Below are 22981 nucleotides of genomic sequence, written 5' to 3'. Positions count from 1 at the left end.
TATCAACACAGACATATCTTTAAAAATCACTCCGTTGACCATAAATAATTCTTCCCTAAAAGACCAGTACACCTTCAGTTCAGGCGCCACTTGCGACTTATGGTCGGGCCAACCCATATTAATATACTCAGCTAGCTTTACAAATTCGGAGTCCCGTTGAGATTCTTTTTTAATTAACGATAGTTTCGCATTCGAAATAGGTATGTTATCAATTATTAGTTGTATCTGATACACATTATTTTTATGTACTCCCTCACTATACAGATCTGGCAAAGGCGCCCGAGACAATGTGTCCGGTATATACATATACTTTCCAGGCTTATAAGTTACAACTAAATCGTAATGCTGTAGACGCAGCATCATGCGTTGTAAGCGTGCTGGGACAGACATGAGAGGTTTTTTGAAAATGCTCTCTAAAGGTTTGTGGTCTGATTCAACGGTTACTTTCTCTCTGCCAAATATATACTGATGGAATCGTTCACAAGCAAAAACAATCGCGAGCAATTCCTTTTCGACCTGCGCGTACCGTCGCTGCGCGTCCGTGAGCGTGCGCGAGGCGAACTCCACGGGCCGCCCGCCCTGCAGGATGACGGCGCCCAGGGCGTCACGTGACGCGTCCACCGAGAGCGTCACCGGTGCCGTCACGTCGTACAGCGCCAGTACGCCGGCTCCACAAACACACTCTCTTAACTCATCAAACGCACCCTTTTCCGCGGGCCCCCACTGCCAGTTATTCTCTTTTTTAAGTAAGTTAGTTAAAGGTGTCGCTCGTTGAGAATAATTAGGTATGAATTTGGACAAATAATTCACGGCTCCAAGAAATCGCTCTAAACTCTTCCTATCGCATGGCGGCGGCATTTGACTTATTGCCCTAATTTTCTCACTATCTGGCCTCATACCGTCAGCGTCAAAAATGTGCCCCAAATAAGTGACTTGCTGAACAGCTATTTTACACTTATCTTTGTTAAATTTGAGATTTATCTCTCTCGCTCGGTTTAACAATGCATGCAATCTTTCATCATGTTCCTGTCGAGTTTTACCCCATACAATAATGTCGTCTATGAAATTGTCTACGCCTTCAAGATCCTCAAGAAGTTGCCGCATTTTGGCATGGAAAACCTCCGAAGCACAACTAATGCCGAAAGGCAACCGAAGGAACTGATACCTCCCAAATGGAGTCGCAAATGTGCAAAGGTCAGCGCTTTCCTCGTCCAGCTGCACAACCCAGAAACCCGAATTAGCGTCCAGCACCGAGAAGTAGGTGGCTCCGCGCAAGCGCGTGGCCAGCTCGGTCAGCGAGGGCAGCTGGTAGTGCGCGCGACGTACCGCCACATTTAACGCGCGCGGGTCGAGGCATACGCGAATACCGTTATTCTTTTTTGCAACAAGTACTAACGGATGAACCCATTTTGTAGGATGTGATACTTTCTTAATTACTCCTAATTCCTCCATTTTTTTTAATTCGTCCGATAACCTGTCTCTTAACCCTAGAGGTATCTTCCTATTAGCGCATACGACCGGAGGAACCGATTTGTCAACAACAATGTGATATTTACCCGGTAGACAACCTAAACCTTTAAAGAGATCAGAATATGACGCTAAGTTTATGGCATAAATACGTTTTATCATGCACATCTCTTCACAAGACTCCCGTCCCAGCACACTTTGACATTTCATGTTAGCGATTGCGAAGTGCAGAGAATAAGGTTTATTTTTATACCAAAAAGTTATATCGCACTCACCTATAATAGGGATCTCATTACGGGTATATGATTCTAAATTAACTTTGACCGGTTGTAACATTTGTTTATTAAACCCTAGCGATAAAAATCTTTCTAACGAAATAACATTCATATCTGCACCCGAATCAAGCTTAAAGCGCTCGGGGCCATTCTCACATAACAAGGTTTCATACCACTGACTTTTATTTTTATTACATTTCACCATATCCACGTAAAACGGTTCTAACTCGCCGGAACCACTACTATACGAGTCATTCTGATCGATCTCATACACTTTTTTAACGCCGTTATCAGTTTGTACAAAACGAGACTTACACATTCTGGAGAAGTGTCCACGATTTCCGCACGCGAAACAAGTCGCGAATGAAGCTGGGCATTCCCGGTTGTCAGCACAACGCGTTCCGCCGCAACCCGCGCACTCACGAGGCGGGCCCCGCGCGCCGCCGGCGCCGCGCCCGCGCCGCGCGCTGAGCGCCGATGCCCGGCGAGGCGGCCGCGCGGCGCCCCCGCGTCGCGCGCGCCTTTCTACACCATGCACCTGCACTGAACTGGAACTCTCGACACTTTTACTTATCTGCTTGCCGCTCTCTTGTGACACCTCCTCAGCTTGGCACAACTTGACAGCCTTATCCAAATCGAGATCGTCGCACCTCAAAAGCCTATCTCTCACTACGGAGTTTCGTATGCCGCATACAATACGATCTTTTATGAGGTCCTCCTGCAAAGTACTGAACTCACAATTTTTGCTCAGGAGACGCAAGGCCGTAACATACGACTGAATGGACTCGCCATCCTCTTGATTACGAGTAAAAAATCTATATCTCAACAACGTTACGTTGACCTTCGTTCCAAAGTATGCGTCGTATTTTTTTATAATAGCCTTTACGTCCTCCTTGTCGCTTTCGTTATCGAAAGTAAACGTTTGAAAAATATCGAAGCCCTCGGGTCCGATGAGGTTGACGAGCAGGCTCGCCTCCACCCCGGCAGACTCGGAACTCACTCCGGATGCTTTCACAAACAGTGTGAATTGTTGCTTCCACCGCTTCCATGCATCTGCACGGGCGACCGGCCCTCCCGCCATGTCGAGTTCCGGTGGTGGTCTCGCGTGCTCCATTGTAGTGAACAAATATCACAATTACGCACACACCGCACAAAGAAAAACGTTCGTAACTATAATCGGGCGTCTTTGGTGACTTAAGACACACTTTATGACTATATATATCCGAGATAAAGCACTACACCGCTGCCACCATGTACTATTCAATGAAACACCACGAGTCCTTGACAACAACTGATTTATTAAAACATAAGAGGGTAGAACCCTAAACTTACAGATACCTACAACAGCGATTTTGATAGCCCACACAGTGCAAGTGTCATTTTAAACGTCAAACTTGTATGAAATTATGACGTATACTAACACTTACACTGCGTGGGCTATATGTGGGCTATCAAATCCGCTGCAGACTTTTATTGGTGCGACTATAAATAATGTAGGGCGCAACCCAACATGCTACCCTGGCTTACAATCATATTTAATATGGTACGAGTAAACAAAGAAGGTATTTACTTTGTTGGTATAACAGTATATATAACTATAATTGAACGTGGAAGCTATTAATGGATTAAGTACGTCATAACGTCATTGTCTGGAGTTAGATTTATGATTACTCTGTATTTCTGTATAAGATTAAATAAGTAAATAAAACTATGTTGGTTTATCTAAGTAGAGTTAATATTTACCTTAATTATTTAAAAATAGTACTATTAAGGCTTGTTCAGACTAGAAAATTTTTTCGCCAATCTGATTAAATTAATTGTCCGATCAAATCAGTGGTGGGGACGCAAACGGCCATTTTACCAATTTTAAATTTATGGTGATATTTGAGCGCACTAAATAAAAATAGGCTGCTATTTAACTGATCACCAGATTTAATAAAATTTAATACCAAAAAAATCTACTTTACCACCCTAAAATAATGAATGATCACCAAAATTATAACACCATTTTAATGTGAAATGATTACCAATTTTATTACATTTTACTATCCTATTAAAGGAAATGACACCAAATTAATCATTATTAACCCAAAAATTGTAAATAATTACCAAATTTCAAACCCCAATTTAATGTCAATTGATAACCAAATTTTTACATCGTGCTATCCTATTAAATAAAATGACACCAAAATAATCATTGTAAACCCAAAAATAGTAAATGACCACCAAAATTAGAACTCCATTTTAATGTAAAATTATAACCAAATTTTTAAATCTTCCTATCCTATTAAAGCAAAGCAAAATTTTCTAGTAGCATTCGTTTCTGTATGGGTTGCAGTTCAAACCTAACCTAACCCACTTTTCTAGTAACATTTCGTTTCTGTAAGGTTCGCAGTTCAAACCTAACCTAACCCACTTTTCTAGTAGCATTTCTTATCTGGAAGGGTCGCAGTTCAAACCTAACCTAACCCACTTTTCTAGTAGAATTTCGTTTCTGTATGGGTCACAGTTCAAACCTAACCTAACCCACTTTTCTAGTAACATTTCGTTTCTGTAAGGTTCGCAGTTCAAACCTAACCTAACCCACTTTTCTAGTAGCATCACAGAATAAATAATAGTACTACCGTACAGAAAGGAAGCTTCCTACAAAACCGAAGTTTGACAGCGGTTCAGGGTCGAATCATACTATCCCCTTCTAATATATGGCACTATCCCTTTCGGCTATTTAGGGTTGTCAAAATTTAAGTGATTATCTTATCTGTGGTCGTGCACGCAAAAGGAAGTAAAGTGGTGCCAACCCTAAAAATTGCTCGGAGCAATGCTGAGCCGAGCGGAGCCGAGTTAGGCCGAAGTCAGGAGCTTCGCACCCCTGGTAGCATTTCTTTTTTGTAAGGGTCGCAGTTCAAACCTAACCTAACCCACTTTTCTAGTAGCAATTCGTTTCTGTAAGGGTCGCAGTGTTAACCTAGCCCACTTAACTGATAGCAGTACAAACCTAACCTAACATACTTTTCTAGTAGCATTTCAGTATGCCTACCTAAGTTATGCGGTGCGGGGTACGGGGGTTGAGCGGGAGGGGCTAGTAATTTTGGCATCATTTTACTTTATTTGGTAATATGTATAAATTTTTTGGTATCACAGTGGTTTATTTAGGTGAAAATATCGCATTTATTTGGTCTTCAAGATTTGGTGATCATTAATGATTTTTGGTAATCATTCAATATATTTGGTATTCGAATACAATTTGAAGTGCAGTCGTAATTAAAATGGTGGTACATTTGTAATTTCAGGCCTTATTTTTTTGGTGTTCAGTAATTTTTTTTGGTAAGCATGATTTTTTTATTAAGGGTACCAAAGTATTTTTTGGTGGTCATTATATTTGTAGCCATAAAAATATGCTCGCGAATACTAGCGTCAAAAATTAATTAGTATTTAATCTTGCATCCGCACACCATTTTATCGGTAATATCGGTCATAATCGGCGGTGGAATTTGGCGAGCTAAATTGGTGTCTGCGTCCGCACGGCCTGATATGATCGGACAATTCAATCAGATTGGCGAATAATTGTCCCCGTCTGGATACGCCTTTATCGTTCTATTGTCTCGTGAGATAATTTATTGCGTGTGCAGCACGTGCGCGTCGCCTTGTGCACTGTGTGCAGCTGTGCAGCACAAAGATAACGCATAGGTACATGCTGCACACACAAGCAAGCGGCCTAGCTATACCTTAATGCAATAACTCATTTTGCAATAAAATATTTATTTAAAATCTATCTTCTATCTATCTATCTATCTATACATATAATAAAGCTGTAGAGGGTCGAAAAGTCTGTACATGGAAGATATTTGAAAAAAAGTTGGCTGGGGATACTTAGAATCGATAACAGATCACGTTCCAACAGTTTTTAGAATTTTTGTCTGTTTGTCTGTTTATTTGAACGCGCATCACGTGAAAACGGCTGAACGGATTTTGATGCAAACTTTACTAATCTGTCGAGAAAATCTCCGGCCAGGTTATAGGCTATAAAAATTCAACCCTTAAAAGGGGGGGTAGCCACAACTCTCGCTTGATTCAAGTTTGCCCCTGAATCTTATGGCGCTACTTAGGAAGGAGGGGCAAACTTTTTTCAAATATGTGCTACCACTTTTGAGTACCCTGGTAAACTAACAGATGGCGCTGAATTTGATACGTAGTAACATGAATAGCCACCGAGGAAGGTTTAGATGAGGGACATCAACAAATTTAATTGAATAATTATGTCGGTTTAATAATATACAACAAAATTAAACGACAGTAAATTAATTACCCCTCATTGCACAGTGACATCTTTTTCACGACTACCCAAAAAAAAGAGAGAGAGAGTGTATTGTGTTTTCAGCGTTCGTGTTTGTATGTAGGTATATATTTATTTATCTGAGTTTCTTTATTACACCTTAACTTCTGAATGCCTTAGGCCCTGGTCTCCTATAAACGCCATCGGCCGCTTACAGCGTCTGCGTCACGATGCTTACTATAGAGATGTACTGTTGTGGTCTGTTTTAGACGTCGACGTCAGCGTCTTTTTTGTTCAAAAACGTTGACGCTGACGCCAGACGCCGCGTACAGCATAAAATAGGAGACCAGGGCCTTAACCTTAGCCCGACGTACGTGCCACGCTGTACGCTTACCAAAGCCGGGCGCCCTCATAGTCAAACTTTCGGACCAGTGCCGGATTAACCAATAAGCAAAACAAGCACGTGCTTAGATCAGGGGGGGCACCAAAATGCCAGGTTGAAAAAGTAGAACAAATTTTAAAGATAGGGACAGACACGTCGTTTTTACCACACGATTTTTTTTAGCTGTCCAAAAGCTAATTTGCAAAAATAATGGCGCGTAATTCTTTGGGAAACAATCGGTAGCAGTAGAAGAGTCGTGATTACATGCATAGATTCGATTTCAACCCACTCTTTTGCGGTTCGGCGTTAGTCTTATGCGAGGCCTTCTGCCTTACGGCAAAGTTGATCTTCTGCCTTAAATACACTTGGGCGTGGATCCAAATCCAAGCTTTCCTCTTTCGCAGCTGGGCCTACTGCCGTGCTCACACTTCGCCAATTCAATTCAGTTGGTCAATTCCAAGCTCTGCTTTCTTGCATCTTTTATGCATGAAAACAACTTCGCTGAAACCCTTAAATATCGAGCCCTATGCGAAGCTAGGCTGATAGAAAACTGTCCCATCCCTTCTTTGTATGAAATCCTGGATTCGCGCCTGATTGGGACTAAAAGTAAAATTGCGTTATTTATATCAAAAATTTTCGCGCTCGCTTCGCTCGCGTATTTAATAACTTTCTAAGGTATGATAAAGGTGACATTCGGGTGGCGACTGCAGCAGCATTACTCTGTTGCAACGTTACTGTCAATTTTCGTCATAAAATGATGTGACTGATGTCCATACTAAAAGTAAAAATGTAAACTTTCTATCATATTGCGTTTTTATATCGAAAAATTTTCGCGCTCGCTTCTGAAAAGGTTCCAGAGCCTGATCCGCTGTCTGTTTTGGACCCATCAGTCAAGATTTTCAGCTCCCGGGGATTGAGTCCTTCGTAGTTGTCGTCCTCAAATAATTGTATTTTGTACCTTTTGTCAAAGATGGCTTGTTTGTGAATTCGATCCGTGCCCGCCATGAGCACTGGAAATTCGCTGTATACTTTTTCATGCTGTGTGAAGAGCTCCTGTGGTGTTAGACCATATATTGAGGGTTCGTAACCTTACCGCTGAGAGACTGGCCTCTTGTTGTATGTGTAGGTGAAGCAATAATATTGTGATATAAATTTTATTAAAAAACAATAAAAATAATAATAATTCGCGGGTATCTATTGATGTACCCGTGAATGGGTTCCAGCAGGCGTTCCACATGACATTAAATCTCTCCAAACGGCCTCTACGTGTTGGATCTATATCCCCACGCACGCCTTATAAATGACCGGGCTCGAAAGACCCGAGAGTTTCAAAACGAAGATACACATAATAATCATATTTTATTTACTTTTATACTCACATTGTAAAATCCTAACCTAAGACCCTAATTGAATAAAGGAAAATAATGGAAAAGACATAAATACTAATTATTATATTAATAATTAGTAATTATTATATTAATAATAATATTGGACCGCGAAGTACCGTACTACAAGTACTCACCTGCGCCTGTTCTCGAGAATGGTCGTGCCACGCTCTATTGGGATCGATCTATCATCACTGACAGGACTATTGTAGCCAATAAGCCTGATATTGTGATAATAGATCGATCGCAACGTCGGGCCGTGCTCGTTGACATCACCATCCTCCATGATGAGAATCTCGTGAAGGCCGAGAAGGACAAGTCCAGTAAGTACCTAGACTTGGCTCACGAGATAACCGCCATGTGGGATGTTGATTCGACGATCATTGTCCCGATAGTCGTTTCAGTGAACGGTTTAATAGCGAAGAGTCTCGACCAACATCTCGAGAGACTCTCGCTAGGTGGTTGGATCAAGGGACAGATGCAGAAGGCAGTGATCTTGGACACGGCGCGGATAGTACGTCGGTTCCTCTCTCTGCAGCCCTGACCACCGGTAGCTTGGGCCGTGCCCTGCTGCTGGCGGCACCCAAGGTTAGGTTTTTTATAATGTGTTTATATGTATTTTTTATTGTTTTGTAAGTGTTTTTATATTTTACTTTTATATTCATATTATAAAAACCCTAGCCTAAGAAAAATGATGAATAAAATTATATTTAAAATAAATTAACTTATGACTATACTCCACCTACCGTATATTCTAATTCTTATGTCTCCGATACCCAAAGGTTGTCTGGGAGAGATCGCTCTTAAGCGATAAGACCGCCTGTTGTTACCTCTATTGTCTTTGTTTATGTTATTGTCCATTTATTGTAAACTACGTGTAAGTGAGGTGTGCAAGAAAGAGTATTGTATTGTATTGTATTGTATACTCAGCCTATACTTCTCTCGTCGAACGATGGTCCCTATTGGGGGTGACTAAAAATAATAATACCTATATATATACCTACTAGGCCAGACCGCACGGTAAGCTCGATAAGCCTTGTGTTGTGGGTAATACTAGATGACGATATATATATATACATATATATATATTAGGGATGTACCGACTAGTCGCCGACTAGTCGGGAAAGCCGACTATCCGGCCACATTTGTAGTCGGCGATTAGTCGGCGACTAGTCGGCAAAAATGGCCGATTAGTCGGCACTTTATTAGTGAAAGAAAAACAGAAAAAAAAAGAAACCAACAGTCAATATTTACCATATGTTTTATGTCTATTTTACTAAAATACCTATTCAGGGTGTAAAAACTTTTGTTCATATAATTGACCGTTTGATCGTTATCGTGTGGTGGTGGGCTGGTGTTTTCCTCAGGTCTATCTCAACTGATTCTCGTGTAATTTCATGGCCAAGTTCTATACTTAAAGGATTTTATTATAATTCAGTTCTTGTTTTTTTTAATGGTGGAGCCATGGGGAACTATTAATGTTATTGCAGAATTTAGAGACTTATAAACAGGGCACGTTGCTCGTAAAGACGCTGACCACAGGGGATAGGTTCTTAACTGGCAACTGCGTACGAGAAATAGAGCCTTGGAAATACCTCCTACAAGTTGTACCTACTGACGGTGTGCTCAGGATTGCAAAATACAAGAAAGACAGAAATTGAACGAGGATTCTTGTGAAAGGTTTTTGAACCTATAGAGAACACCTTTTTGCCAAGCAAATTTATGAATAGCGCAACCAAAAGAGCAAAACTATTGTTTTTCACCTGATCTTATACGAAACTAATGATCTGGCCGACTAGCCGACTAGTCGGCCGACTAATCGGCCATTCGAGCGCCGATTAGTCGGCTAGTCCTAGTCGGCCAAATCAATAGTCGGTACATCACTAATATATATATATATATATACTTAAATATATACACAGAAAACATCCATAACTCAGGAACAAATATTTGTGATAAACACACAAATAAATGCCCTTACCAGGATTCGAACCCGGAACCTCCTGCTTCATAGGCAGGTCACTACTCACTAGGCCAGACAGGTCGTCAATCAAATCAAAGGCATATCAAAGGTATTATGTGGCTCATCCCGATTCCCGTGATGTAGCATCCAGTCGGGACAATCTATTGCACGTGCAAGTTCATTAATTTGTCAATTTTATTGTCACGTGTAAAAATAAACCTCAAGGCCAATGGCACGCGATCCCATTTGATCCCAATTGATCCCTAGATCGATCTAGTCATTAGATATGCGGACGCAAAAATGCCAATTTTAGACGCTAGTATGCCAGTAGTGAGCAGGGCGTGCGTTTGTTGTGGACTTCTAAAATTATAACGCGTTCGCAAGTGACATTCAAATTGATCATACAATTTTACACGTGTGGACTTTACTTGTGATATATTTTATTTTCTGACCGAATAGGAAAGATAGCTTGGCGGGTTTTGACATCAAACTGAGCGACTCTTGAATTTTGTTTTGTGTTATTTTTACCTTAGTTTGAGTTTACGATATTTGGCTATTAGTAAAGACTAGCGACCTGCCCAGGCTTCACACGGGTTACACAAAACCGTAACGAATTATATACCTAAACGTTGCTCAAGAATCACACTATCAATAGGTGAAAACCGCACGATAATCCGTTCAGTAGTTTTTGAGTTTATTGCAAATAGAGATGGGCGCCAGCGGGTAAATACCGGGAAAATACCCAAAACTACCCAATCTACCCGATATTTACCCGTATCTACCCAAATTGTTGGGTATTTAAAATTTGTTCGTATAATTGAAGAAATTCATTATATAACTAAGATATATCAATATTATTATCGTATAAATATGAAAATAAGTTAAAATAAAGTATACAAATCACAATCTCACAACTTTTTGTACACAATTCATTTTTTTCGTGAATTTTTTTTATACCTATATACCTACTATTTTTTAATTGTTGTCATATTTTGGTTTTGATATTTCTACATTTTATTTTATTTATTTATCGTCTTAGGTTAGGTATTTTTATAATATGAATATAAAAGTAAAATATAAAAACACTTACAAAGCAATAAAAATACATATAAACACATTATAAAAAACCTAACCTAGGGTGCCGCCAGCAGCGGGGCAAGGCCCAAGCTACCGGTGGTCAGGGCTGCAGAGAGAGGAACCGACGTACTATCCGCGCCGTGTCCAAGATCACCGCCTTCTGCATCTGTCCCTTGATCCAACCACCTAGCGAGAGTCTCTCGAGATGTTGGTCGAGACTCTTCGCTATTAAACCGTTCACTGAAACGACTATCGGGACAATGATCGTCGAATCAACATCCCACATGGCGGTTATCTCGTGAGCCAAGTCTAGGTACTTACTGGACTTGTCCTTCTCGGCCTTCACGAGATTCTCATCATGGGGGATGGTGATGTCAACGAGCATGGCCCGACGTTGCGATCGATCTATTATCACAATATCAGGCTTATTGGCTACAATAGTCCTGTCAGTGATGATAGATCGATCCCAATAGAGCGTGGCACGACCATTCTCGAGAACAGGCGCAGGTGAGTACTTGTAGTACGGTACTTCGCAGTCCACAAGGCCATATAGAAGAGCAAGTTGCTGGTGAATAATCCTGGCTACGAGATTATGTCTGTGCGAGTACTCGCCGTTAGCAAGATGAGAACAACCGGAAATGATATGCCTGAGTGACTCTCCGGGACGGCGGCATGCCCGACAAATGTCGACCGTACCGTCCTTCAGGATATATTTCCGATAGTTGTTCGTCATCATCACTTCGTCTGCAATTGCACAGGCAAAACCCTCGGTTTCTCCGAAGAGGTCCCCGAATCGTAATCGTATTTTATTTATCGTTTAATACAGTAATTTTTTCGTTAGGTATATGGCCAAATTTGATTTACTATAACCAGTTTGGATGAAATTTTGTGTGTATCTAAATTGTTTGATCTCAACCAGATCCCGAAAATGAGGATTCGAGAGCCACATTAATCCGCCACTTTACCGAAAACTTGCCAGAAATCACTGACGAAATCGAGATGCCCCTCAGGCAGCTTAAAAATGGAAGAGCCCCAGGCGAGGGCGGCGTTACGAGTTTCTGAAAGCGGGAGGTAAACCTGCACTGAAGGAGCTCCAGAACATCTTTAACGCCGTTCTTTTCGATGGGAGAATTCCAGAGGTGTGGAGTAGGAGTGTAGTCGTGCTGTTCTTCAAAAAGGGAAATAAGGCCCTATTGAAGAACTACCGACCCATTTCGCTCCTAAGCCATATCTACAAGCTGTTTTCGAGGGTCATCACGAACCGTGCGAATTTCAGCCACCGGAGCAGGCCGGATTTCGAGGAGGATACGGCACCATAGACCACATCTTCATAGTGCGGCAGATTATACAGAAGACTGAAGAGTATAATCGGCCCCTGTGCTTAGCATTTGTGGACTATGAGAAAGCCTTTGACTCCATTGAAGTCTGGGCTGTTCTGGATTCCCTGCAGCGTAGACATGTGTAAGTAATGCTCGTAATATCACAAATGAGATATCTCTCGAACACGTAATATGCCATTACGTATCTCTCCGCGAAATCAACCAGTACTTCAAACATCACGCATCACGCGAGCCGCACCGAGCGCGCGAGCGCCAACGACCGGCCGAAGCGCGCGAAATGGATTCAATTCCAAATACATTGACTCGCCGATATGAACGGTCAGTTCAAGTCTACGCACGGAGCGCGTAATGTGTAATGTCACTTGTGATAGTGTCATGTTTGTTCGCCATGCCATGATGCTTTGTTATCTCGCTCGCACTCGCACTCAGTGCTCGCTCGCTCTCGCTCTGCGATGCTTTCGGCTATCTTCGGAACCATTCGGATAGGTCCGCTCGGCCGATAGCCGCGGTTTAAGTTGTCACTCACTAATATTTTTACGAATATGATTTTCTGCAATAGATTTAAAACTCTAATGCGTCCGCGTAGAGCTTAAAATGTTTTCTTATAATACAAGAAGGACGCGGTCAAATGGAGTAATTTATTTGCGATTTTGAATTTGACGAAAAGAAAACCGTTTATTATTATTGTTGTGAAATGTTTGATAGTTTGCTTGACTTTCGCGGTTCGCGGCAAACTAAGTACGAGTTAATACTTGTTTATCCTTTAATTTAATTGTGAATTAGTGCATATCGAGACTGACTGTAGAAATTCGAGTTGTTTATAAAGACTGATTGAACTAAATTGCAAATACGAGTATAGTTAAATTAAATTGTGAAAAGTGTAAATAATAGTTTCGTTATGGCAATATTCTGATAATGTATTAATGCTGGTGAGTAATCGCTTTTTTACGGACTATTGGTGACTTTAACTTGATTGACCTATTTAAAAAAAATGGTTACAAACGAACTACTTTACGGAGAGAACCAAAGCGAGCAAAATGTACGCATTGTTATAGAATACTCGCCATATCGGGAACCTCCATAGGCAATTATCTACCTCCGAAACTTACATACATATTACATAATTACATTATTTTATAATTTATAAGAACTAACAAAAAATCTTTCACATAAAGGTGACAAAACGCAACGCGTAATAAATAGATCGATCGCCGATACGGATACGAGACGCCCTAGAATCACTAGTGCTGTGATTAGTGTAGAGTGCTGTATGCGCTGTAAGAGATAGCTGTAATGTGGCCATCTCGCGCGCGCCCGTGCGCTGTTTCACGGTCGGGTCATGTTTCGAGTGATGAGTGATGTGATATCTCAGTGTACCATTACGTGTTCGGAAAAGTGATGTGATATAGCATCACTTTTCGAAGCACTGTTTCGCGCATGTCTACTGCAGCGATGCCAAGTCGACTGGTGATATATCCAAGTGTTGAGATGTCTGTACAACGCAGCTACCATGGCCGTCCAAGTCCAAAACCAGCAGACTAAGCCTATCCCCATGCATCGTGGTGTGAGACAAGGGGATGTGATATCCCCCAAAATGTTCACAAATGCATTGGAGGATATGTTTAAAACGCTCGACTGGAAGGAACATGGTATTAACATTAATGGCGAATACATCTCACACTTGCGATTTGCGGACGACATCGTCACCATGGCTGAGACGTTGCAGGATTTAGAGCATATGCTGACCGGTCTAGCTGATTCTTCTCAACGCATAGGTCTCCGGATGAATTTGGACAAAACGAAAGTTATGTTCAACGAACGTGTTGCTCCGGGACCTATTTCAGTACAAGGGGCTGTTCTCGAGGTTGTTCAGGAATACGTCTACCTCGGGCAAATACTGCAGTTAGGAAGGAACAACTTCGAGAAAGAGTCGAATAGAAGGATACAGCTGGGCTGGGCAGCATATGGGAAGCTGCGTCGAGTCTTTACGTCGTCAATCCCACAGAGTCTGAAGACAAAAGTCTTCAATCAGTGGGTCCTACCCGTGATAACATACGGAGTCGAAACGTGGACACTCACGGTAGGGTCAGTCCATACATTCAAAGTCGCTCAGCGAGCAATGGAAAGGGCTATGCTCGGAGTCTCTCTGAGGGATCGTATTCGAAATGAAGTCAGCCGTCAGAGAACTAAAGTCGTCGACATAGCCCACCGGATTAGCAAGCTGAAGTGGCAGTGGGCCGGTCATATTAGCCGTAGAACCGACAACCGTTGGGGTAGACGAGTTCTCGAGTGGAGACCGCGCATCGGCAAACGCAGAGTAGGACGCCCTCAGACTAGATGGAGCGATGATCTTCGCAAGGCGGCCAGCAAGAGCTGGATCAAAGTTGCCGCAAATCGTGCTCAATGGCGTGCAATAGGAGAGGCCTATGTCCAGCAGTGGACGAGAGTAGGCTGATGATGATGATGATGAAAACTCAATATGACCCAGTAGGTGGCACTGCTATCTGCTATAGTGTTTTTAAACAATCCAGGTACCTACCGGTTGAAATATACTTACACAAAATTTCATCCAAATCCGTTTCAGTAAATAATATTAGGTGATATACCAACAGCAGCGCCACCTACCGGGTCCAATAGCGTTTTCAAACAATCCAGGTACCGGTTGAAATATATACACAAAATTTCATCCAAATCGGTTTCAGTCAGTAATTTAATATTAGGTGATATACCGACAGCAACGCCACCTACCGGGTCCAATAGTTTTTCAAACCATCCAGATACCCGTTGAAATATACATATATAATAGTCATATACACAAAATTTCACCCAAATCGGTTTCAGTAAATCGAATTTGGCTATATACCGATAGCAGCGCCACCTACCGGGTTTAATTGTTTTTCCCAACCCTTCAGGAACCCATTGAAATATACACACAAAATTTTATCGTTATCGTTCCAGCCGTTTAGGAGGAGTAGAGTGACAAACACACGTATTGTAGAACGTACTGTAGAAATGTTTAAGATATTAAACATTTGCAATTTTCTTAGTCAATACAAATATTATACGTTTTATATAACTACATGAGTATCAAAAAAACTGTTATTTACAATATCTCCATTCAATTTACTACTCCGTTTCCAACTTTTATTTATACCCACTCATTTGGGTAGAAAAGGTAAATACCGGGTAGATTGGGTAAATACCCGATATCTACCCCGGGTATTTACCCGCCGCCCATCTCTAATTGCAAACATACATACAGACAGACGCCGAGGAGACTTTGTTTAATATTATGTAGTGATTTTTCTTGGACCACATTCAGAATTAATTTGAATAAATATAAATATATACAGATTTCGATATACCTAGTTATTCATGACACAAAGCAATTACTGACGTAAGTGATTTCGACACAATGTGCAATGTGTACAAATTAAGCTATTAATAATCCGTCTGAATGCAACTTGCTGTGTCATATGTCATTGTATGTTTTTATCTTTATAGAGCACAAAATAAACATAGACACGTTTAAGTTAAATAAGGAATCATTTATAAGCGAGACGTCCTTTGTACGAAGACATTTCTTTCAAAAATGTGGTGCTAACCGGAAGTCGTAGCAGCACGTTAGTGCTTTTAGTTCAATTAAAATTAACAATTACAGAAGTTTATCAACAGTTTATTATCGAAATTAACTAATAGAATTAATAATTAGTGTCATGGATTAATAACTAACAACATGTTTGTTATTTAAAATAAACTTAAAATCACCTCTGACGTTTCGAACGCCCACTTTCGACGATCTTTATGTCTTGGGACTCTTGGGTAAAATACGCGGGTTAACACACGTATATAAACCAGCTAAGTGAAGAACTCAAAGCACCACAATGTCAGCCAAAGATACCAAGGAGGGTACCATATACAAACAATGGCTTATAGGTGCTATTGGTAAGTTTATTATCATATATAATATATTATATTTCCGTTACAAACTCTCGGGTTTTTAAGCCCGGTGATTTATAAGGCGTGCGTTATTATTATAATATTACTCTCCTACTTACCTCAGGCGGTTGGTAAATAAGTTACGCAGTAATTTTCTAGTGGCAGAAAATGGCCGAAGACCGACCCGTGTGGCGTCGTGTTATTCATGATGGTCTACCACACCGTTCCTAACCTATGGCCTCCAGAACGGCCGGATCTCTCCTGTAATCAGTTTATTGCAGTCGGATATCAGTCTGTCCGGACGCCCGCTACCAAGCTCGCTCTAATATACCAATTCCATGTTGTAGCAACCACACCGTTCCTAACCTATGGCCTGCAGAATGGTTGGATCTCGCCCGTGATCGGTCTGCTTCAGTCGGACCTCAGTCCGTCCGGGCGTCCGCTCACCACCAATGAGATCTCGCTCGTGGCCAGCGGTATAAGCATGGCCGCCATCTCCACGGCCGCCGTGTTCGGGTACCTCGCCGATGGCATCGGACGACGGACTACTTTAATATGCATTGTGACACCGCAGATTGTAAGTTTATCCAAGTTAAAAACCTTAAATAGGACACTAAGTTTCTTGGCAGCAGTTTTAGCCCAGACTCAATAGTCTACCCGAAGTTTAGGTTGGATTTTAAATGTAGACCAAGAAGCTTTTAAGATGGTTGGTTACGGGAAGGAAAGGAACACATTTCGGAAAGTGGGAGCTAAGGTGAACTGGCTCCGAACGTACGCATATACGTGTAACCCTAGCTAATTTTTAATTACATAATTAGCTTCGCTATCAGTACATCACATAAATTAGAAGCGACGAAAGAGCATGTATTCTGTCTTACTAGTAAAGACGATTTTGTCCTCAACCATAATAATTGGCGATCCAATACAAAGTGGCATAAGTCCCATCCTTCCTAACCCTTAATACTTGTTTCAGTTTTGTTTCGCCTTGAAGCTGATATCCGCACACCCCGCCTGCCTGATCGTGGCGCAGGTCTGCGGGGGGGTCGCGGCGGGGGGCTCCTTCTGCGTCGCGCCGACCTACGTCAAGGAGATGGCTCAGGACTCCATCAGAGGATATTTGGCGTCCTCGGGGATTCTGCTGCAGGTCGGTTAAGTATTTATTGCAGCTCGGATCAACGCCATCTATTGACGAACTGAGACCTCTGGTTAAAAGATTAGATGGCGCTGCGGGGCGTGAATTAGAAACCAGATGTTTAAGCACCGGACAAAATGGTTTAAATTTGAACTGAGAATTTCCGCACGTATTAGCCATCATTGAGCCTCTGAGGTCTCAGCGATTAAATGGATAAGTATTGCTTTATCGAGTATTCCATACAAAATGACTTTAATATCATTGCTCTCGAGTATATTTCCCCACGAATCCCCCAAATTATCTTTCGATTTCTTTCATATATTTGTAAATACTTCTCTTTCAGAGCATGGGCATGTTGATAATGTACGCGATGGCTCCATACCTGGGCTACTACACGTTACTCTGGATCCTGGTGTGGCTGCCGGTGTTGAACCTGGCGGGAATGTTCTGGATACCAGAGTCACCGGCGTTCTTGGTGAAGAGGGGGAGAGTTGAGGTATTGTTCCAGTTGTAACAGACACACACACAGCTGCTGTGGATCGTGGTGTGGCTGCCGGTCTTGAACCTGGCGGGGATGTTCTGGATACCAGAGTCACCGGCATTCTTGGTGAAGAGGGGGAGAGTTGAGGTATTGTTCCAGTTTAAACAGACACACACACAGCTACTGTGGATCGTGGTGTGGCTGCCGGTCTTGAACCTGGCGTGGATGTTCTGGATACCACAGTCACCGGCGTTACTGGTGAAGAGGGGGAGAGATGAGGTATTGTTCCAGTTTAAACAGACACACACACAGCTGCTGTGGATCCTGGTGTGGCTGCCGGTCTTGAACCTGGCGGGGATGTTCTGGATACCAGAGTCACCGGCGTTCTTGGTGAAGAGGGGGAGAGTTGAGGTATTGTTCCAGTTGTAACAAACACACACACACACGTACAGCTGCTGTGGATCCTGGTGTGGCTGCCGGTGTTGAACCTGGTCGGGCTTAAGTTCTCGTTGATATGGCCGACGGCTGAGAGGATGGAGAAGGGCACATTTAGTTACAAAGATGATATGAAGGGATAGGCTGGAGATCAGTCAGACACACACTGTTTATTGACAGATTTGCCCACCAGCCACATCAGTCAGGCAGATCTATGAACTGTATACCTGTGTTGTATCTGCCATTAAATTTAGTACCTACATGTATAGGTAGTTGACTAGTGGTGGTATATTTTGTCCGTGTGGTGGAAGTCCAAAGCGTGTTTGAAACGTTTTTTGATTGTGTATGTATTTTTCTTGGGGTCCCTTTGTTTCCCATAAAGTTTTAAGTCATAATGTATTGTTTGTCATATTATCGTTAGTCATAAAACTGAAACCGTTAACTTTTCAGGATTTTCCTAAGGTTATTCTATAGATAGGTTAGGTTAGGTTAGGTTTGTTTTATGGCAATCCTGTAAAGTTACGCGTTTCTGAGAAAAACCAATTATGACTAACGAAAATTCGGACAAACAATACATTATGACTTAAAACTATTTGGGAAACAATAGAGACCCATTTTTCTTTTATTAGGAAGCCATTAAAGTGATCTCCTGGCTACGAGAAGTGGATGGAGACCACAAGATGCTGGAGCGCGACATTTCCATATTGAAGAACGAAATAATAACCAGTGAGAACTTACCGGCAGAATCTTGGAAGTCTATCTGTAAGTATTCTACTTATATTAGGTATAACCTCGTAAGTTCCCGTGTACTTGTACAAGTACAAATTAAATTCGAATTTTGAACTCATATAGAAATAAAAGAAAATTCCAAATTCAAAAGCGCCAATATTGTCCTTGGTCTTATGAGGATAAATGCAAGTTTCTATGTTGCGTACTACTTGTACTAAAACGGCCCCGTTTTCTTATGACGTTATCACACAAAATTATCGTCGGTAAACCGACTTTACACACAACCATATTTTTGACGTGATAACGTCTTACAAATCGATGAACACCGGTAGCATGAACGAAAAAGTGTCACGTTGTGGACAGATCTCCATGGTAACGTTGTGAACAGATCTCCATGGTAAGGCTACGTAATGTAATGGTAATGTTTTCTTATGACGTTATCAACTTATCACGCAAAATTATCGTCCATTAACCGACTTTACAGACAACCAAGACTTTACAAGATCATTGTTTTTATACTATTAAGGACTATTTAAATTTCAAATTGTGATATAAGTAAATTCATTCAAGACATAACTCTGACATACCAAACCATTTTATTTTAGCTTATTTTTTAATTTTTAATTTTTATATGTGCAATTTGAAGTATTTCTATTTTTAATTTTATTTGTAATGAATTGACATTGTTTTATTAAGATTATTGACATTTTATGCATGTACCTGATGATGTACCCTACTAGTAAATGTAATTTACATACATTTTGCATGTTGGCTTCATGTCGACTGAATACTGAAACTAAAACTGTATTAAAACCTAATTGTAACGTATTCTGGCAAATAAACATTTCTATTCTATTTCTATTCTATTCTAACCATTTTTTTCAGTGTCAGATAAATCATCACGCAGAGCCCTCTGTATCTCGTTCCTGGTGATGACACTGCTGGCCGTGGGGGGCGACTACGGGATCATGGCGTACGCGTCGGTGATCCTGCAGCACTCCGGCGTCACCTTCGCGCCGGAGGTGCAGGCGCTGGCCTTCCCAGCGCTCATGACCCTGGGCTCGCTGCTGTCCGCTGTTACCATTGAGAAGCTCGGGAGAAAGGTAACTTGGTTTAATAGAAATGCGAAAATGTAAACAAATATGTGACATTCGCTAATTTATATTTTAACGAAGAGTTAATTTTGCTTGGTTTTACTGAATGTTATTAGTAATTTAAAACACTTAGGGCCGATACAGACGGACTGCAACCCGAATGCAAATTTGTATGGGAACTGCACGCCAACTGTAACGTCGGCATACAAGTTGCAGTCGAGTTGCAGTCCGTCTGTACCGGTCCTCAAACTTACGAAAGCTCTAACCTAACCAACTACCTTGTATTTGTGGTTCCAGCCCCTCATAGTGCTAGGCGCTGTGTTCACTGGCGTCCCACTCGCCATCATGGGCGCAGCGCTGGTGATCCTGCAGGGCGGCGGGTACGTGCCGCAGTGGCTCCCCGTGCTCAGCATCGGCGTGTGTCTGTTCGCCAGCGGACAGATGATGTCGCTGCCCTTCATCGTCATCTCCGAGATCTTCAGCGTGCAAGTACGTTGCTCTACATATGACTCTACGTTGCTCTGTTTTATTCGTTCCCGCTGTTTATCGTCCGTCTTTCTGCCTATATCTGTCTGTCTATTTGTCGCAGTATCCATATTTTCATCTATGTCTCTCTGCCAATCTGATTGTTTGTCACACACACAGACGTTTGTGTCTCGTGTCTGAAGATTGCGATACCAGGTTCCTCCAAAAGCTTCTGTTCCTCGCCAAGCGCATTGATTCGTGCAGTTTCGACAATGCAGTACCTAGGTGTACTTAAGTAGGCAGTGGGGGATGATGGGTGGGGGAACAATGCCTTAAATATTGCATTAGTCAAGTTATTTCAAAACGAACGATTGTTAAATATTAATATTTTTTCATAACTTTAAAGAAATTCATCCCTAATAAAAATAATCCATAAAAGATTCTAACTTGCACAGCAGAGTGCTGCTATACAGGTAAATTCGTTTTAGGCTAGGTTATGATTATTTGCTTAATCGATTAAATATATTTTAAAAATATTTCATACTTGTTTTCAGATGAGATCGAAAGTTCTCGGCTTAATCTCGACCTACGGCTGGTCGCTGGCCGGCTCGCAGACGCTCCTGTTCGCAATAATAACGGAACACTTGGGCATGCAAACCATATTCTTCGCATTTGCAGCCATCAACCTCTTGGGAACCGTAGTTTGCGCCATCATCATGCCAGAAACTAAAGGGAAGACGGTTGAGGAGATTAACAAAGAATTGATAAACAGAAGGATATGTTAGAAAAAAAATAAACCTAATAATAGGTACATAAGCTTAGAAAAAATATATACAATACAAAAAATACTCATTGGAAGAAAATAATACAGGAAAACAGTAATACAATTCTTAGAGGCAGATCATAATTATTATTCACATTAACCGCAGTCAACGATTGGCAGGAAACATCGTCTGCACCTTCATTGTGTTACAAACCTAAGGAAAGACATTTAGGAGCACATTAAAAATAATTTGTAGGCAGAAGAATGTGTAATAATTGTAATAAAATAATGTTTTAAGTGTAAATGAAGTCCCACCTTTATTTGTTGACAGGTCGTTTTGTACTTAAAAATAATAATACGATATTTTATTAAATATATTTTTTTTTTATTGTTAGTTTTTGTATTGTTTTTGCGCCCACAGTACATAAACGTTACGAGTTACGTACCTACACTAATTAGATAACATATAACGATATCGTTCCGTCAATCGTGGATGACAAGGGCATTCAATGGTAACATTCCATTTCTAACCGCAGCTGCACTCCCGGTACTGAACGCGTCGTTGTCATTGTCAATTTCCATAGTAAAATGAACAGTAGTGCAGCTGTCGTTGGAAATGGACTGTCACCTTAACTCACACAGCCCGATTCGAACTTTAAGATACGTCAATTAATAGATCTAGAAACGATATGGATTAGATATGTCAGTGTCAAAAGTGACGATTGTTTGAAGAAACGTCATATTTCACATATCTAATCACGTACAATATCTAAGGGGCTGTCCATAAATTACGTCATCGATTTTTGAGGATTTTTGACCCCCCCCCCCTATAATCATCCAAAAATCATGCTTATAATGACCCCATTTCCTCCTACTTCATGCTACCGTCATCCGATGTCCAGACCCCCCCCCCCCCTAATTTGAAATGACGTAATTTATGAATAGCCACTAATCCATGTCGTTAATGACGTATCTTAAAGTTCTAATCGGGCCGAGTCTTTAGTACTCGACAAGACTGATTGCAAATCATATCACACGATACATTTCTTAAGTAGCTAACACACTATCGCACCGCACCAAGGTCATTGAGGAACGCACCCATAAGTAAGAGGAAGGAAGCGATATTTCTTTCTCCCTCTTACTTATGGGTGCGTCCCTCTATGACCTTGGTGCGGTGCGATAGTGTGTTAGCTACTTAAGAAATGTATCGTGTGATATGATTGACGATGATGACAGATACAGGCGCCGCCACATAGAGCCTTTTTTTTTTTTGACGGAGTGGGAATGCGTTTACGCACGGTGTGTGGGACTCGCCGCTCCTTTCCCCTCTCCTGACAAGAGAGGGGGAGAATTTGGCCCTACCCACTAAACCACTCCGGCGTTTCACCCACTCTGCCGTTCGTGAGGGCGCACCGGGATCGACTAGGATGACATTCCACCTACCGCGAACCAAGTTCGAAGTTTGGTGTTGCCTCCCTGTCAACCTTACGGACAAATTTACAAGTGCGATAGAGAGGCAACACGTCGAACGTGGTTCGCGGTAAGCCCTCACCCTCAGATGTCACTTTCTCCCGTTCCTTCTCGTCTGCAGATTGATTGAAAGAGGGGCTACCGCGAAAACCGAATATCGCAAATTACGGGGATCTTTCTCTTTTACTCCAATGAAGGCGTAATAAAAGTGACAGAGAAAAATGCCCGCAATTTGCAAACTTCGATTTTCGTGGTTATAGCCCAGCATCGGTACCTATTGATTTGATTTCATTGGATTGTACATAATATAC

General features: G+C 41.6%; 1 protein-coding gene across 4 annotated transcripts; it reads left to right on the top strand.

The window, feature by feature from the left end:
* Positions 1-10067: 10067 nt before the first annotated feature.
* On the top strand, positions 10068-21594 carry LOC134678043 (facilitated trehalose transporter Tret1-like). Of its 4 annotated transcripts, none has more exons than XM_063536486.1 (9): positions 10068-10351; positions 16021-16107; positions 16449-16678; positions 17075-17245; positions 17577-17729; positions 18779-18911; positions 19764-19981; positions 20270-20461; positions 20992-21594. In XM_063536486.1, exons 2-9 carry the CDS (start codon positions 16047-16049, stop codon positions 21220-21222), a joined length of 1389 nt encoding a protein of 462 aa, XP_063392556.1. In that variant the 5' UTR covers positions 10068-10351; positions 16021-16046; the 3' UTR covers positions 21223-21594. The 4 variants fall into 4 exon arrangements, with proteins under 4 accessions (XP_063392556.1, XP_063392554.1, XP_063392553.1 ...); XM_063536484.1 differs by having other exon boundaries at positions 10068-10400; XM_063536483.1 differs by having other exon boundaries at positions 10068-10400; positions 15838-16107.
* The last annotated feature ends 1387 nt before the right edge of the window (positions 21595-22981 follow it).

This window comes from Cydia fagiglandana, chromosome 27 (assembly GCF_963556715.1).
Source record: "Cydia fagiglandana chromosome 27, ilCydFagi1.1, whole genome shotgun sequence".
NCBI lineage: Eukaryota > Metazoa > Arthropoda > Insecta > Lepidoptera > Tortricidae > Cydia > Cydia fagiglandana.
The sequence above is the reverse complement of the archived record's forward strand: the minus strand, read 5'-3'. Positions and strand labels throughout refer to the sequence as shown.

Bases quoted from the DNA above. Each gene is read 5' to 3' on its own strand.
- LOC134678043 (XM_063536486.1), top strand. From the start codon at position 16,047: ATGTCAGCCAAAGATACCAAGGAGGGTACCATATACAAACAATGGCTT. The intron at 16,679-17,074 runs GTAAGTTTATCC...TACTTGTTTCAG, and splicing joins GCATTGTGACACCGCAGATT to TTTTGTTTCGCCTTGAAGCT. The intron at 18,912-19,763 runs GTAAGTATTCTA...CATTTTTTTCAG, and splicing joins AGAATCTTGGAAGTCTATCT to TGTCAGATAAATCATCACGC.